An 18123-nucleotide genomic window follows, 5' to 3' on the forward strand; every position below is an offset into this window, starting at 1 on the left:
CTTTCTCTCACTCTCCCCTCTCTATCTTTCTTTCTTTATCACTCTCTCTGACTCTCTCACAGACTCTCTACATATCTCTTCTCTCTTTCTGTCTCTGCCTCTTTCTCTGTTCTCTTTCTTGTCTCTGTCTTTCTCTCTCCCTCTCCCTCTATCCCCTACTCTCTCTTTCTCTCGCTCTCTCAATTCAATTCAAGGGGCGTTACTGGCATGGGGAACATATGTTAACATTGCCAAAGCAAGTGAAGTAGATAATATACAAAAGTGAAATAAACAATAAAAATGAACCGTAAACATTACACTCACAGTGTAATATCTAATCAAGCCTCTCTCTGTCCTCTTTTCCTCTCGTTCCTGCTCTCGTTCTCTCTCTTGTTCTCGCTCTCCTCTTTATCTCCCTCTAATGACTATCAATTAGTCTATTGTGTTTAGGCCTATTGGTAAACAGTACAATAATAATCATTCAAGTGATTATGATGCTGAGCAAGATAATGTCTCGTTTCCCTCCCCTCCCTGCAGTCCCCCTGGAGGCTCCTATGGATGTGGGTGTTGTGCTGCTCAACAGTACAGCCATCAGGGTAACATGGGCAGCAGTGGACAGAGATACTGTCAGAGGACACCTACTGGGATACAAGGTACTTGCAGGTCATTCATTGTTTGTGCCCAACTCCTGGCACTCAGTAGTTACGTTTTCTCATTATCACCTGTGTCCTCTTCCCTACTATGTGTGTCAGATAAACATTACATTATGGTTACATAGAGCCTTATAACCCATGATAACCTCTTCCCTCCGAGATCTTCCTGACGAGGTTTGGCTCTAGGTGCCACTAACCGGGGCCGCAAACATTACACATCATGAACATGACATTATAGCTACATAAAGCTACATAGGGCATTATTAACCCATTATAACTCCTTCTATCCACCAGATCCACCTGACAAGGTTTGGCTCCAGGGGCCACCACCGGGGTCGGAGGGCCAGAGAGCCGGAGAGCAGCATGGTGGTGGAGACAGGGGCCAATGAGGAGAAGAGGGTCCTGGGGGGCCTTAGACCCTACTCCCACTATGCCCTCACAGTCACTGTGTTCAACAGCAAGGGAGAGGGGCCCCCCTCCGACCCCCCCCTGTCCTTCAGTACCGACGAGGGAGGTGAGAGAAAGAAGGGAGAGGGAGATAGAGAGTGGGTGGGGTGAAGGAAAGGAGGGGGAGGTGGAAGGGAAGTGGTGGAGTGAGAGGAGGGGAGGGTGGCATTTTGAGCGAGAGGTAAATGGAGCAGGAGAGATGAGGGAGGCAGATGGGAAAGAATGGATAGATAACATAGAAAAGGTCAGATAAAGCACAGTGTCATTACATTGGGGGGGTGAAAAGATCACAAAAAGAGATACTTAAACTAAATACAAGAATGGCCTTTGATGCGTGAGAAATGGAGACAGATCGAGATAGTGTGCGCTGCAATGGAAGCGTATATAATCAAGCGCACCTGTGTCCCCGTCAGCTCCTGGCCCCCCCATGTCTCTCCACCTGGAAAGCCCTGCAGAGACAGAGATGACCCTTCACTGGACCCCCCCTGCTCAGCCCAACGGGGTTCTCAAAGGATACCTGCTGCAGTATCAACAGAGTGGGTGTCTTTCTTTACCTCTCCCTCGTTCTGTATATCTTTCCACCTTTGTCGTCTATGGTCACCTATACCTCCGTCTAGCACCTTCATTATACATACTTCTCTGCCTTGTAAAAGACACTAATGCATCTCGGCGAGTCCGTAGCCATCTTCTCACTGAACGTCGGTGACACTGACATGTTGTTAATTTACCACCGGTCACTACCGGAGATGGCTAGTGGTAATACTATCAATCAATCAATCAATCAATCAATTAATCAATCGTTTGCCATCCATACTTCAGACTCAGACTCAAATCAACATCCATTGGTCTAATTCCGAGGCAAACTTCAAATGTTGTAGGTTAAGTCCAAGGTAGTCTCTCCGCCGACATACAATTTCCCGGCTCGGAGACCGCATGCGACTCTACATCAGAGACAGACCTGTAAACATAATTGATGGACTGTGATTGGTTGACTGTTCCTCTATCTCTTTTTTTTTTTTTTTTGTAGTCGTGGAGAGTGATGACAGCCCGGTGCAGGTGGAGACCATAGACGACCACACGCTGACCAAACTGACCCTGAAGCAGCTGGACCCCAAGAGCCGTTACCGCTTCTACCTGAGGGGCCGCACCTCGGCCGGGGACGGAGAGCCCATTACAAGGGAGGGCGCCACCACGCTGGACGGAGGTAGAACTGCAGGAGGATTAGAATTAGATCCATTTTTCTTCTTTATTGTCCATGCGATGTGGAATTTTGTCATCGGCTTCAACATCACACAAAAACAGACATTAAAACATTCTGTTTACTGGTGTGTTTATCCCAATGTAGTTACATTGTGGAGGATTAGGGGGTTAATAAATATTATTACACCGAGTTGGTTAACACTAACAGGATGCGGCTCCGTTTCTTGGTGCAAGACTGATCGTTTGAGATTGTGAAGGAGGGTAAGAGGGAATGTAATTACTCCTTCTCAACCCATTCCAGCTCCTCCGTCCAACATCAGCTTGTCTGTAGGTGAGAAGTCTGTTAACCTGAGCTGGGTGCCAGGCCAGAGACACAGGAGTGTGGGCTTCCAGGTCCAGTACCTCAACAAGAACAGTAAGCTACCAGCCGACCAACAGTATGCCTGTGGGAAAACCAAACACATTTGTCATTTCTTTCACTCCCCTGTCTGTAAGCCATAAGAAAAATATATATATACACTGCCGTTCAAAATTCTGGGGTCACTTAGAAATTTGACCCCGAACCAGAATAGAAAGAGAAGTGGGAGGCCCTGGTGCACAACTGAGCAAGAGGACAAGTACATTAGAGTGTTTAGTTTGAGAAACTATAGGAGGATGGGTTCATTGTATTGGCTGGAATGGAATAAATGGAACGGAGTCAAACATGGGTTCCATATGTTTGAAGTGTTTGATACCGTTCCATGTATTCCATTTCAGCCATTGCAATGAGCCTGTTCTCCCTCCTCACAAGTCCTCAACTGACAGCTTCATTAAATAGTACCCGCAAAACACCAGTCTCAACATCAACAGCGAAGAGGCGACTCTGGGATGCTGGCCTTCTAGGCAGAGTTGCAAAGAAAAAGCCACATCTCAGACTAGCCAATAAAAAGAAAAGATTAAGATGGGCAAAAGAACACAGACACTGGACAGAGGAACTCTGCCAAGAAGGCCAGCATCCCGAGTCGCCTCTTCACTGTTGATGTTGAGACTGGTGTTTTGCGGGTACTATTTAATGAAGCTGCCAGTTGAGGACTTGTGAGGCGTCTGTTTCTCAAACTAGACACTAATGTACTTGTCCTCTTGCTCAGTAGTGCACCGGGACCTCCCACTCCTCTTTCTATTCTGGATAGAGCCAGTTTGCTCTGGTCTGTGAAGGGAGTAGTACACTAGATCTTCAGTTTCTTGGCAATTTCTCACATGTAATAGCCTTCATTTCTCAGAACAAGAATAGACTGATGAGTTTCAAAAGAAAGTTATTTGTTTCTGGCCATTTTGAGCCTGTAATCGAACCCACAAATGCTGATGCTCCAGATACTCAACTAGTCTAAAGGCGGACAGTTTTATTGCTTCTTTAATCAGGGCAACAGTTTTCAGCTGTGCTAACATAATTGCAAAAGGGTTTTCTAATGACCAATTAGCCTTTTAAAATTATAAACTTAATTTAGCTAACACAACGTGCCATTGGAACACAGGAGTGATGGTTGCTGATAATGGGCCTCTGTGCACCTATGTAGATATTCCATAAAAAAATCTCCCGTTTCCAGCTACTATAGTCATTTACAACATTAACACTGTATTTCTGATCATTTTGATGTTATTTTAATGGACAAAAAAAGGTGCTTTTCTTTCAAAAAACTCCGAACCTTTGAACGGTGGTGTATATATTTTGTCTGAACCACCCTGTCATTTTTTTACTGAATAAATACATAGAAGGAATAGAGTAAACAAATAAAGGGTTTATTTTCTCTCCAGGCGGTGGAAAGTGGAAGCAGTCTGAGAAGCTAAACTCGTCCCAGTCATTCTACCAGCTGAAGGGTCTAACCCCAGGATCACAGTACCGGCTCAGATTTACCTTCAACAACAACACCTTCTGGGAGACTGAGATCAGGACAGAGGGAGCAGGTAGACCTACAGTAGCACACACACACACACCTAGATACACACCTAAATACACACCGCACACATGATTCACTTTCAACAACAACACCTTCTGAGATCAGAACCGATGGTGCAGGTAGTAAGAAAACACACACACAATGACGCAGGCAGGCCCACCAGAGGGGGCTGATGGGAGGAGCTATAGAAGGACGGGTTCATTGTATTGGCTTGGATGGAGTAAATGGAACGGAGTCAAACGTGGTTTTCATATGTTTGATGTGTTTGATACCGTTCCATGTATTCCATTTCAGACATTACTGTGAGCCCATCCTCCTATAGCTCCCCCCACCAGCCTCCCCTGACACACACACACCCTCCTCTGGGCCCACTGCTGCAGCTCTATCGGTGTGAAGTGCTTTTTTGTTTACGTGTCTTAGATGAAGGAGACTAAATGGCAAAGCTTTCAGCTGCTAAATGAAATACTCCGTTAGTCGTATTTGTTTGGGGCATTGGACTGTATTGCCTACATCTCTAGTGTAATGTCTGTTAGGTTGTGTGTGTGTGTGTCTGTGTGTGTGTCTGTGTGTGTGTCGACTGAGCCCCCGTGTGTAAGCTCCAGATCCACTCTCTCTCTTCTCAATCTCTTCTCTTCCTTTCATCCTTTCTTTCATCCCCCATCCCTCTCTCTCCGATCCCTCCCTCCCTGCTCTCTCGCTCTCTCTTTTCTCTCTCTCGCTCGCTCTTTTCTCTCTCTCTCTCTTTTCTCTCTTTTATCTCTCTCTCTCTGTAGGAGTGGTGGATGTGCAGACAGGCTTTGCTACTCAGGGCTGGTTCATTGGGCTCGTGAGCGCCATCGTGCTGTTGCTGCTGGTACTGCTCATCCTCTGCTTCATCAAGAGGAGCAAGGGGGGAAAGTATTCAGGTAGCTCTAAATATAGCAACATGCACCAGACAAGTACCAGACAAACGACGTCAGATCTAACAAACCACATACAGTGCATTCGGAAAGTATTCAGACCCCTTGACTTTTCCCCCAAAAAAATATGTTGGTCTTATTCTAAATTTGATTAAATAAATGTTTTTCCTCATCAATCTACACACAATACCCCACAATGACAAAGTGAAAACAGATTTTATTTATAAAAAAATATTTATAAAAAAAATGTAAAAAACATACCTTATTTACATAAATCCTCTTAAAAACGTCTTAGGGCTAGGGGTCCCGCTAGCAGGACAACTTCCGGTGAAACTGGAGGGCGCGCATTTCAAATAAATAATCATAAATAATATTGATATTAAACATGTAGGTACATACCTACAGTTGAAAGCTTAAATCAGTTGAAATCTTCAATTCTTGTTAATCTAACGGCACTGTCCGATTTACAGTAGCTATTACAGCGAAAGCATTCCATGCGATTGTTTGAGGACACCGCCCCACATAAAAATATTTTTCCACCGGCGCAGGTTTCATAAATTCACAAATAGAGATTAAAATATTCACTTAGTTTTTGACAATCTTCCTCTGATTTGTCATCCAGAGGGTCCCAGCTATAACATGTAGTGTCATTTTGTTAGATAAAATCCATCTTTATATCCCAAAATGTCAGTTTAGTTGGCGCCAACGACTTGAGTAATCGACTCGTTCAACATGCAGAGAAAGGAATCCCCAAAAAATCTACCGCTAAACTTTGTTAAAGCAAGTCAAAATACGTTTCTATTGACCACTCAGATACCCTAAAATGTAAAAGCTATACGGAAAGAAGAAGTATGTTCAATAGGAAAACGATATTAGCAGATGCATCTTCTCTTCATCGTGCGCGCATACACAAATTTCCAAGACTGTGTCCCTGTAGTAAAACTCATTATTCTTACTCGTTTTGGAAGAAACAAGCCTGAAACCTTGAACATTGAGTGCTGACACCCAGTGGAAGCCATAGGAATTGCATACTGGGAGCTAGATTTAAGTATGCTGAACCTTTGCTATGAGACTTGAAATTGAGCTCAGGTGCATCCAGTTTCCATTGATCATCCTTAAAATGTTTCTACAACTTCATTGAAGTCCACCTGTGTTAATTTCAATTGATTGGACATGATTTGGAAAGGCACACACCTGTCTATATAAGGTCCCACAGTTGACAGTGCATGTCAGAGCAAAAACCAAGCCATGAAGTCGAAGGAATTGTCTGTAGAGCTCCGAGACAGGATTGTGTCGAGGCACAGATCTGGGGAAGGGTACCAAAACATTTCTGCAGCATTGCAGGTCCCCAAGAACACAGTGGCCTCCATCATTCTTAATAAATGGCTGAAGTTTGAAACCACCAAGACTCTTCCAAGAGCTAGCCACCCAGCCAAACTGAGCAATTGGGGGAGAAGGGCCTTGGTCAGGGAGGTGACCAAGAACCCGATGATCACTGTGACAGAGCTCTAGTTCCTCTTTGTAGATGAGACAACCTTCCAGAAGGACAACCATCTCTGCAGCACTCCACCAATCAGGCTTTTATGGTAGAGTGGCCAGACGGAAGCCACTCCTCAGTAAAAGGCACATGACAGCCCGCTTGGAGTTTGCCAAAAGGCACGTAAAGTACTCTGACCATGAGAAACAAGATTCTCTGGTCTGATGAAACCAAGATTGAACTCTTTGGCCACAATGCCAATGTCACATCTGGTGGAAACCTGGCACCACCCCTACGGTGAAGCATGGTGGTGGCAACATCATGCTGTGGGGAGGTTTCAGCAGCAGGGACTGGGAGACTAGTCAGAATCGAGGGAAAGATGAACAGAGCAAAGTACAGAGAGATCCTTGATGAAGTGCTCAGGACCCTAAGCACACAGCCAAGAAAATGCTGGAATGTGCAGTGCAGTGACGCTCCCTGTACAACCTGACAGAGCTTGAGAGGATCTGCAGAGAAGATTGGTCGAAACTCCCCAAATACAGGTGTGCCAAGCTTGTAGCGTCATACCCAAGAAGACTCGAGGCTTTAATCGCTGCCAAAGGTGCTTCAACAGAGTACTGAGTAAAGGGTCTGAACACTGATGTAAATGTGATTTTTCCGTTTTTTTGGTTAGAAATTTGCAACATTTTCTAAAAAACATTTTTTTTCTGTGTCATTATGAGGTATTGTGTGTATATTGATGAGGGACAAAAACAAATTAATCCATTTTAGAATAATGCTGTAAAGTAGCAAAATGTGGAAAACAATCAAGGGGTCTGAATACTTTCTGAATGCACTGTATACTGTAGAATGTAGTTTGTAACAAGTCTCATATAAGAATAGGACGTTCTAAAATGCTACATGTACTAGATTGTTTGTGAGAAACCATACATGTCAGGCAGTTTGTAACAAATGTTCTTTTTCTATTATTTTATTGAACCTTTATTTTGACAGTGACGAAATGTTGAGAACGAGGCAACTCGGGTTCAATACTTCAACAGCAAAGTTAGATCAGATGGAAGTTTATGAAGTAGGGCCTTGTAAACAAAAAGGGAGTAATGTAGAGATCTACAGGTTTTTAGCGAAGTCCAGCCAACCTTTTCATACAGGATACAGTGATGAGTATCAAAACTGTCGCCTGTAACAAAATGAAGGGCACTATGGTAGACGGCATCCAAAAGTTTGAGAGTAATAGCAGCTGCACTTTGATAAATAATATCACCATAATCAAGAACAGATTAAAAGGTTGACTGACTAATCTGCTTCCTACTGAAAAAGCAAACTTTAAATCCTAGCTTCTTAACCAGCTCATCTCTATGTTTTTTAAATGTTAGGCATTTGGATTGATATGGATCTAAGTATATACAGTTGGAAGTTTACATACACTTAGGTTGGAGTCATTAAAACTCGTTTTTCAACCACTCTGAAGATTTCTTGTTAACAAACTATAGTTTTGGCATGTCGGTTAGGACGTCTATTTTGTGCATGACACAAGTAATTTTTCACAGATGGACTATTTCACTTATAATTCACTGTATCACAATTCCAGTGGGTCAGAAGTTTACATACATTAAGTTGACTGTGCCTTTAAACAGCTTGGAAAATTCCAGAAAATTATGTCATGGCTTTAGAAGCTTCTGATAGGCTAATAGACATAATTTGAGTCAATTGGAGGTGTACCTGTGGATGTATTTCAAGGCCTACCTTCAAACTCAGTGCCTCTTTGCTTGACATCATGGGAAAATCAAAAGAAGTCAGCCAAGTCCTCAGAAAAAAATTGTAGCCCTCCACAAGTCTGGTTCATCCTTGGGAGCAATTTCCAAATGCCTGAAGGTACCACGTTCAACTGTACAAACAATAGTACGCAAGTATAAACACCATGGGACTACGCAGCCGTCATACCGCTCAGGAAGGAAATGCGTTCTGTCTCCTAGAGATGAACGTATTTTGTTGAGAAAAGTGCAAATCAATCCCAGAACAACAGCAAAGGACCTTGTAAAGATGCTGGAGGAAACAGGTACAAAAGTATCTATATCCACAGTAAAACGAGTCCTATATAAACATAGCCTGAAAGGCCGCTCAGCAAGGAAGAAGCCACTGCTCCAAAACCGCCATAAAAATGCCAGAAGCACGGGGGTGGCAGCATCATGTTATGGGGGTGCTTTGCTGCAGGAGGGACTGGTGCACTTCACAAAATATATGGCTCATGAGGAAGGACAATTATGTGGATATATTGAAGCAACATCTCAAGACATCAGTCAGGAGGTTAAAGCTTGGTCGCAAATGGGTCTTCCAAATAGACAATGACCCCAAGCATACTATCAAAGCTGTGGCAAAATGGCTTAAGGGCAACAAAATCAAGGTATTGGAGTGGCCATCACAAAGCCCAGACCTCAATCCTATAGAAAATTTGTGGGCAGAACTGAAAAAGCGTGTGTGAGCAAGGAGGCCTACAAACCTGACTCCGTTACACCAGCTATGTCAGGAAGAATGGGCCACAATTCACCCAACTTATTTTGGGAAGCTTGTGGAAGGCTACCTGAAACGTTTGACTGAAGTTAAACAATTTAAAGGAAAATCTACCAAATTGAGTGTATTTAAACTTTTGACCCACTGGGGATGTGATGAAAGAAATAAAAGCTGAAATAAATAATTATCTCTACTATTATTCTGACATTTCACATTCTTAAAATAAAGTGGTGATCCTAACTGATCTAAGACAGGTAATTATTACTAGGATTAAATGTCAGGAATTGTGAAAAACTGAGTTTAAATGTATTTGGCTAAGGTGTATGTAAACTACTGACTTCAACTTAATATGCAGGAACACATTTGATTGGAGAACTATCTAATGAGTGAACATTTAGTTCATTTGAAACATTCTTACGAGAGTTTGCCTGTTTTAACCTCAAGTTTTAAAACAAGGGATTCCTGCATAGCTATAAAATATGACTTTAGTTTTGACACAGCCAGATCAACAGTCAGGGTGTCATGGAAATTAGCACAAGGGACTCAAAGTCCCAGACCAAATAGACAATTCCCAGAAATGCCTGTAGACAGCTGTCGGTGGGGCTTCTCTACCCTCACTCAGTCATCCCAGACGACTCTAGTCTCCCAGAGACCATGGTACCTTTCTAGTAGTCCCAGGCTACAGTGGTCCCAGACCACATAGACATCATTTTATTTTTGTTTAGTTTTATTATTAATTATTATTTTTATACAAATTCATTTAAATTGACTTAAATGAAATCAGTTGACATGTCCCTCAATTGTTAACGGATGATGTGTCTCCTCCTGGGCAGCTCGCAGTAAGGGTCTGATCTGAGCAGGTCCTCGTCGTCTTTTGGTCAGACGGGGATTTCCCTCACGCTTTATAAAATGCGCCACCGGTTTTCCTCGCAGACCCTCCCTGGAATGCTCCGCAGACAGAATCAATCACCTAGTTCACTGTGAAACCAAATTGTAGTGGAAATGACCACAAGGGACTCAAAGTCAAGCTTAAATGAATCCGTCTTTGTTACCAGCAAGCTGGAGCGATTCCAGCAAACTTAATGCACCAAAGTACATGTCGGTTGGGAGCTCCGCCGGGGCAGTCCCGTTAGTTCTCTTATATACTGCTTACACAGACCATTTATATTTGCATGATTTAGCTTATTCATAATTAATCCATCCTTAACGTTTGGTTCCTGTATGTGACCGACCAATACATCACAAGGCTTCTTCTCTCCAAGCTGAGACCTTGAAACTGAGATATCCCTTTTGGTTCCCGGGACAATGTTCCCGGGTGTACTAGCGATTGGTCTGAGGAGGAGGTCACAGTCACCTGCACGAACCAAGATAGAGGGAGAGGAGATGCTGTGTGGAATTCAGTGCTATCTCTTCAGACAACTACATTTTCCCTCACAGGGGCAACAGCATACACGATAGTATCATCCGCATAGAGATGAAGTTCCATTTTTACAGCTTGACCAATGGTGTTTATATAAATAGTGTTCATTTATGCACTTCAAGAAATTCAGACTTAACCCTATCCATCACGATAGCCTGAGTTCTGTCACCAAGATAATCATGAAGGCGCATCGAGGACACCTTATTCAATGAAATAGCGTGATCAACAGTATCAAAAGCTTTTGACAGGTCCACAAACAAAGCATTTAAAAAAAAAACATTTTAGTCATTTAGCAGACACTCTAATCCAGAGTGATTTACAGTGCATACATTTTCACATTTGTTTGTGCTGGTCCCCCGTGGGAATCAAACCCACAACCCTGGCGTTGCAAGTGCCATGCTCTACCAACTGAGCCACAAGCAGCACATTTCAGTTTAGTGTCTAAAGCATTGACAACTGAAGTGGTTGCTGTAATACTGCAATGCCCAGGCTTGATTGATTTACATTCAAAATACATTTCTCAGATAAAAGAGAGCAAAGTTGTACATTTAGCAAGGATTCGGGATCGTAGCGCGACAAGGAAGCCCTGAAGATCGCTACTATCTTGTCCTAATGGAGTGGCAGCACAAGAGCTGATATCCACACATTTGGAATATTTCCTGATAACAGCGTATTCAAAAAAACGAAAGGGTTATTGAGCCAACCATAATGGGCGCTGCACACTTCACCAAACCGGGACCCGATCTGTCGGCCCCTGTGATTTTCCTGTCTATTGCTAGCAAAACATTGAGGACTTATTTTTCTGTAAATAGCTGATCGTTCAGCAAGTTTCCCCTATCAGCAACCAGCCCAATATCATCAAGAATAGGCTTAGAAGTTCACGTGTACAGTAGCAGTCAAACAAAGTACACGCGGCAGACCAGGTAGCTCTACAAAACCACAACACATATCCTCCTGAGTGCTAGTGCCTAGCCAGTATCTGTCATTACCAAAACCCCTTAGCCAGCTACTAGCTTAGAGAGGAGCTTCTACTGATTAATGAACAGATACTATTATCCAATAATCTCTCTCTCTCTCTCTCTCTCGTTCTCTCTCTCAGTCAAAGATAAGGAGGAGGGGCAGGTAGACTCTGAGGCGCGCCCTATGAAGGATGAAACGTTCGGAGAGTACAGGTTGGCCTGTCTAATCAGATTACATATGGATTGTTACACATTGATCACTTATTAATATATCTTTACTAACTCTAGCCTGCTGATCATTTAATCATTTCATATTAGCACAGAGTTAAAAAAGGATGGTTCACCCAAGTTACAAAATGACATATTGGTTTCCTCACTCTGTAAGCAGACTTTGGAAAAGGTAAGACAGCGATCCATGTTTTGGTTTTGTTTACCTGGTTGCTGTCACCAAAAGCTTACCTTAAACCCAATGCAAGTCATTATCCTCCAAAATTGCATGTGTTAAGTGTCATGCCAAAGTCAACGTGATCCCTTGGATTCCCTGATTGAAAAGATAATAGTATGTTTTTATCCCAACCTCTTGTGTTCATTATGCCGACCCTCTTTCCCCTAATGCTTGCCCCTGCTTTGCCAGATCTCTAGAAAGGTATGCTGTAAGGTGCTCTACTGTGCATGCAGCCTCTGCTACTTATTTGAAATAGTGAATGTTTCTTATAGAGGCTCGCCTATTTCTCCTCTCCTTTTGCCCAATATCCCTACCCAATATACCTCCTGTGGCAACGTGATATAATACAGGACCTTGGTATGTCAACCATCCACAGATAGTGACAATCTCTCCCTCTACCTACCACCTCCTCTATCTCTGTCTTTTCTTCACCCATCTCTCTCTCTCGCTCTCTATCTTTCTGCCTCTCCCTCCCTACCCCTTCTCTTTCTCTCTCCCTTTCCCTCTCTCCATCTCTCTTTCCATCCATCCATCCTATAGCGATAACGAGGAGAAGCGGACAGCCAGCCAGCCGTCTCTGTGTGACGAGAGCAAGCTGTGTACCAGTGAGGACAACCTGGATGGCTACAACAACGGCAGCAGTGCTGTCACCGAGGTGAACATGGAGGATTCCCTGGTCAGCCAGTACAGCCGGCCCAGCGAAGCCACCCCGGACCCGGGTACACTGCAGGACAGCTCCCCCCTCAACCCCACCGCCACCACCCCAACACCCACCAACAACGGCCTGCCTAACTCGGCGGCCATCTTAGATTAGACTAAAGTAAAAGGCCGCCATTTTAGATTTAAGGTTACTAAGGCAACAGGACTGTCTGTCAGACCAAAACATATCTGTCAACAACATGTCAACTATAACATGTCAATGATACAAACATGTCCACAGCCAACACCCTTCTAGCTATCTATAATACATGGGTTTATCTACTCGACTGACATTTCCATCGATAAGCTCACTGACTATATGATCAATATACTACTGACCATTTAGATACATCTGTTGTTCAATAGGGGAGAGTGGGGTAAGTTGAGCCATGTTTTACATTGACAATCACCCAGTCATTGGAACTATAGCATTCTTTCTAACAAAGATATCTACATATATTTCAGGGTGTGTCTCCCTGGAAATAATCCAAATGAATAAACATGACAGTTTTGAAAACAGCTTATCCAAAAAAAAAGTGGTCTCTTGCCACAGTTTACCCTGGGTATAGGATATGTTGAGCTACGGGACTGAGTAAATTAAGCTGCTTACAAATTTCTGGACTGAAATATTACCACTACCTTTTTAAATGTATTTCCCAAACCCAATTCCACACAACCACAATAGCTTTTATTTTGTCTTTTAGTAATTTAACAGATGCACTATGCAGAAATTGCTCCGCCATTTCCTGGTTGCAAAAATTTGAATAGTTTGCATAATTTCAGTTTCTGCGACAAAACAACTCAAAATGGAATAGATTTCAGCTCTACAGTATATCTGACATGGTACAGGTGTCTTCTTTTTTGTAAGCTCAGAACCATGTGTGTGAGGTGTATACTTTGTTTCAATGTAGGTTGGTGCTCACAAGAGACACTCTGTGTGACCCTGATTTAGCCCACTTAAACATATTTTAACACAGGCTTAACACCTAACAAACACTTTGTACTATTTTTTTAACACTTTTAACATCGGCCTAGCATTATGCCTGGGAAGAAAACACTTAAATTTGCTCAACTTGCCATTGTTTCAACCATGGCTCATCTTACTCCATGGCCATTGGCTCAACTTACCCCAAGGCAAACATTTTGATAATATTAGCCCATATAGCAACAAGGATGCACTTTCATGCTAGGTTTAGGACCTCATATTGAATCTTATAGAGACCCCAAATTATGTATAAAACCATCTTTAAATTATCTACTTTGGTTTAGACGGAACCTCTAACACAAATTAATTTGACTTGGTGAAAATAATTTTTGGGGACCTAACTTGCTTACCACTTTTTCCATGTGCTTTCATCCTTCACAGACATAACCTACACAGAAATTGTGACCTCTTCCTAAATATTTGGTCAAATGATACATTTTGTGTGTGGTTTCCTAGAAACAAAGGCTTACCCCTTTGGCTCAACTTACCCCACTCACCCCTAATGTTATCTCTCCATCTGACAGACTGGACTATTTGACCAAAGGAGTGTCCTTTTGACTGACGTGACAGACAGACAGACAGACCCACCTCAGCCTAAAGATGTCCCGTGACCCGTCTTTCTCTATGTAGTTTACAACATACCTGAGTGACAGACCTTCATATCTCGTGACTCCCCCACTCTTTCTCTCTCACCCTCTATCAAATCATTGTGACATATTGGACTGGGAGAGAACGAATTATGAAAAAACGATGCTAGGAAGAGAAGCCAATGTAATTTCAGGTATGATGGTACACAGACATGAAGGGAAGATGTGGATACATGGGAAGGGAATGATTGACAGACAGAGGCTTGCGGGAGGATACAGACAGCGCAAGCTAATGTGGGTTACAAATGGCAAGTCTTACAGATGTTTATTACGTTCACCTTTTTATATTATTTGCCATGATTTCAATCTCTACATCCACTTTTTTATGTCTTTGACAGTTGGCAACAATTTTTTTATGATTAATTTATTTTTCTACTAACTTTTTGAATACAAAAAGTCAACATTGTTTTGCTTTGTATTTTCTCATTTAAAAAAAAAAGAATATATTGTTTTATAGATCATTTGCATATATGAGGTGATTCATATTTAGATTTGTTTTCTACATATTTCTACATAAATCAAGATAATCATAATTTTACCCTAGCCAGGTTTTCATAGCAAATGAATTGGGTGAAAATGCTGTATAGCATTAAGCAAATCGGTGTATTTTTGTGCATTACATCTATCTATCTAGCCATATACAGTATTATAGATACAGTATGTATGTACATGTTCATTATGAGTTCCAGTGCCTACTGGCCCTCTATACAGAGCACCAGATTACATGCTTACTCTAGTCTATTCTACTTTACTCTCGCCTTTTCACCACAAGTGTGATGTCATTATTGGTATGATAATGTAATTTATGTGTAGACCTCTTTGTGTACTAGCTTTCTGTATTTGTTCTATCTGTGTCTCTTTCTACGGTGTATTAAACTATGTCCGCTGTTAAACGTTATCTTTCCCATACCTCTTCATGTCATAGTATAACATAATACTATTGCACACTGTAATGTGTGGTAGGAAGCAGTATTTCTACATATTTACAGTTAGCAGGGAGTGAAATACACACACACACACACACACACACGCGTTCAATATTCCTTTCATGCCCTGAACAATGCACGCTGTCAATCCAAAACAGGGATTACCTGATTGGCAGGTTGGGATGAAAGGCAAATGTGTAGATTGGTTGCTTTTTGCATCTAAGGTATAGATTGTATTCTTTGTTGGCGTGGATAGAAATAATATTTACATGCCAAAAACCCTTCTTTTTGAATTAGACAATGACAAGAATCATGACATAAGCATTTAGAGATAAGGAGAACAGAGGTATTGGTACGGATAAAAGAGAAGAAAGAGACTAGAGAGGGAGAGCTTTTTAAATGTCACTCTGAATGTAAATACAACCCAAAAGATTGTGTTATTTAGCAATGAGTTTGTTTGATACCAAGTGTGTGTGTTTTAAAACTCTTGTCTTAAGTTTACTTCAAATGTTGCAAGTAGTTTTATTGTATTTTTTTGTAATGAACCTAATGAATTCATATTTTTCCTGTATTGACACCTAATTACAGTGATTTGACTGTTTTAGAAAAATCGTTAATAGATAAGCAAAATATAAACAAAAAGGCAAAAAAAAAATATCCTCCCACCATTCCTTAAATGTTGCAAAACAAGATAAAAAATTACAAAAAAAGAAAAACACATTTTACATCAATAGTAGTAGAAGTGCGCACGTGAAATTTGGTTCTGTGTGCCAAGATTACATCAGTAGCTTTTGTTGTTTTAGAATATACAGTAGAACCAATACCAACCCATTGAAAGCTGAGGTTAAACTTATGCTAATGGTCATCATGTCCATCAAGTTTTCCTGGCTTGTAAGGGGCACTTCGCCTTCATTTTTTGTGTGTCCCTTTAAGCATTACAGTACAGTGAGTATCCGTGTTGAGAGAGTCTATGTTTATGTCCCAAATGGCACCCTATTCCCTGGTCAAAATAATGTACTATACAGGGAATAGGGTGCCATTTCGGACACTCATCGTGCTGAGGCCATGTGATGATGAGGACGGGAGGGAGGGAGGCAGTGAGCTAGTATGTGATGAAGCACCACAGGGAGTATATGCAATGTGCTGGTTCTGCCCTCACTGCTCACCCCACTCAAACTAGCCTACAGTCTACCCAGAGACAGACCCGGGTTCAAATAAGTTTCATTTTCTTTCAGAGGAGAGTTTGATTGAGCCTGCCTGGATTGCAAGATGGGCGGAGACAACAGTTTGCACTTTTGGGGCCACTCTATTGGGTCCATTGTGCCAGAAGCACAGCTTAAGTAGTTGAGAAAAAAACAAACACTATTTGAACCCAGGTCCTACTGCAAGCCAAGCTATCATCCACTGTTAATTTACAGTGAGTCCCAGGGAAATGGGATAGAGAAAAGGGATCGTCTCTGGCTTGGCAGAAAGGCAATCGGTGCATCCGCATTGGCACCCTATTCCTCACACAGTGGATGTGTACACTATATAGGGAATAGCGTGCCAATTCAGACGCAGCCAGTGAGTCTGACCTAATGAGAGGTTTGAGTGAGCTCAGCTCCCTGTAGTTTGCTGTTACAGACACACTCAGGACAACAACAAAAAAAATCAATTTCAGAAATCTATTTTCATACAGAATAATATTAATGATAAAATGAAATAATATGCCAATTATTCTCTCATGACTATGGATTGTGTCTCAAATGGCATCGTTATTCCCTGTGTAGTGCACTACTTATGACCCGAGCCATATGGGCCCGGTGTTCAGGGATAGCACTATGGGCCCTGGTCATAAGTAGTGCACTACAGAGTGCCATTTCAGACATAGCCTATCTCGCTGCTAACCATCTGTGCTTGTCATGGTGTGACGTCAGTAGTGTCAGGGCAAGTGATTAGCTTTGAATGAATGAGTTGGGGAATAAGTGAACTACTGAACAAACAGATACTCACTCTACTGCCTGCCTTTCTAGCTATCTCTGCTTTTGATTTTCCATGTGGTCAGTGAGGGGATCGTCTAAGCCAGGTCTAGTGCTAGCATTTCTTACTTTCCCCTCTGTTACTTTCATTTCCATGTTTTCTTTTATACTTACAACATAAATTCAAAATGAAAAGTGAATTTTAATTGCATATAGAAGAGAATGACAGCATCAGCTTCATTAGGGTACTAAATGTATGAATTTACAGTCGTGGTGGAGGGATAGGAGGGAGGGATGGAGGGAGGGGACGGATACTGTGTATTTCACTGCCTGAGGGGAGACCGAGTCCCTCTGTGTGGTGTGTTTGGGGTCCCATTAGCACAATGGAACTGGGGGATTGGAGGGTACTGTAGTGTATTGGTAGTCTGATCCCAGATCTGTTTGTGCTGTATGGCCAACTCCTATGGTCGATATCATGCTAAAGTCATAGGAGTTGGCAGGACAGCCTAACCAGATCTGTGACCGGGCTAGTGTGTTCCTGCTAATTGGTTGAGACGGAAGTGGAGCGGGTTGATTGGTTAGGGAGGGGGTCACTGTGTGGAGTGGTGTTGTACTATATGTTATGGGTCCAATGACATTGTAACGATCTGCATTATGAATCAGCCACTTGTAACTAAATATGTGACAGTGAATTAAATAAAGAACCTTGGACTAATCGGAACCAAAAGAGGCGGCCCTCGTTGTGTCATCATTAGAATCACTCATAGCGTCGATGTCTAAAGATGGTGACGTGCACGTTTTATCCTCAAAAGATCAGAGAAATTAGATATGAATCCCTACTGTGCATGAAACATAAAAGAACAGCTAGATAGACAGTCACGGTGTCCAGTATATACTTAAAATACTCCTGAGATAAGTTGCAGAAGACTGCAACATTTGACCTAGTGACTAAATTCTAGGTATAAAAAGACCAAAAAACATGTAAAG

General features: G+C 42.2%; 1 protein-coding gene across 5 annotated transcripts in view; it reads left to right on the forward strand.

The window, feature by feature from the left end:
• Positions 1-15150, forward strand: part of LOC112221676 (neural cell adhesion molecule L1-like) — an 84249-nt gene extending 69099 nt beyond the window's left edge. For 3 of the 5 annotated variants that reach the window (XM_024383907.2, XM_042303651.1, XM_042303649.1), the window contains 10 exons: positions 517-632; positions 927-1146; positions 1493-1615; positions 2107-2283; positions 2581-2694; positions 4071-4220; positions 4987-5118; positions 11617-11689; positions 12111-12122; positions 12462-15150. In XM_024383907.2, coding sequence (XP_024239675.2) covers positions 517-632; positions 927-1146; positions 1493-1615; positions 2107-2283; positions 2581-2694; positions 4071-4220; positions 4987-5118; positions 11617-11689; positions 12111-12122; positions 12462-12735 — 1391 coding nt within the window. In that variant the 3' untranslated portion in view covers positions 12736-15150. Of the gene's footprint in view, positions 1-516; positions 633-926; positions 1147-1492; positions 1616-2106; positions 2284-2580; positions 2695-4070; positions 4221-4986; positions 5119-11616; positions 11690-11864; positions 11877-12110; positions 12123-12461 lie in introns of all 5 variants that reach the window. The other 2 variants (XM_042303648.1, XM_042303650.1) reach the window with 2 other exon arrangements.
• Positions 15151-18123: the final 2973 nt, after the last annotated feature.

The sequence above is a fragment of the Oncorhynchus tshawytscha genome, linkage group LG22 (genome assembly GCF_018296145.1).
Source record: "Oncorhynchus tshawytscha isolate Ot180627B linkage group LG22, Otsh_v2.0, whole genome shotgun sequence".
In the NCBI taxonomy this organism is placed as follows: domain Eukaryota; kingdom Metazoa; phylum Chordata; class Actinopteri; order Salmoniformes; family Salmonidae; genus Oncorhynchus; species Oncorhynchus tshawytscha.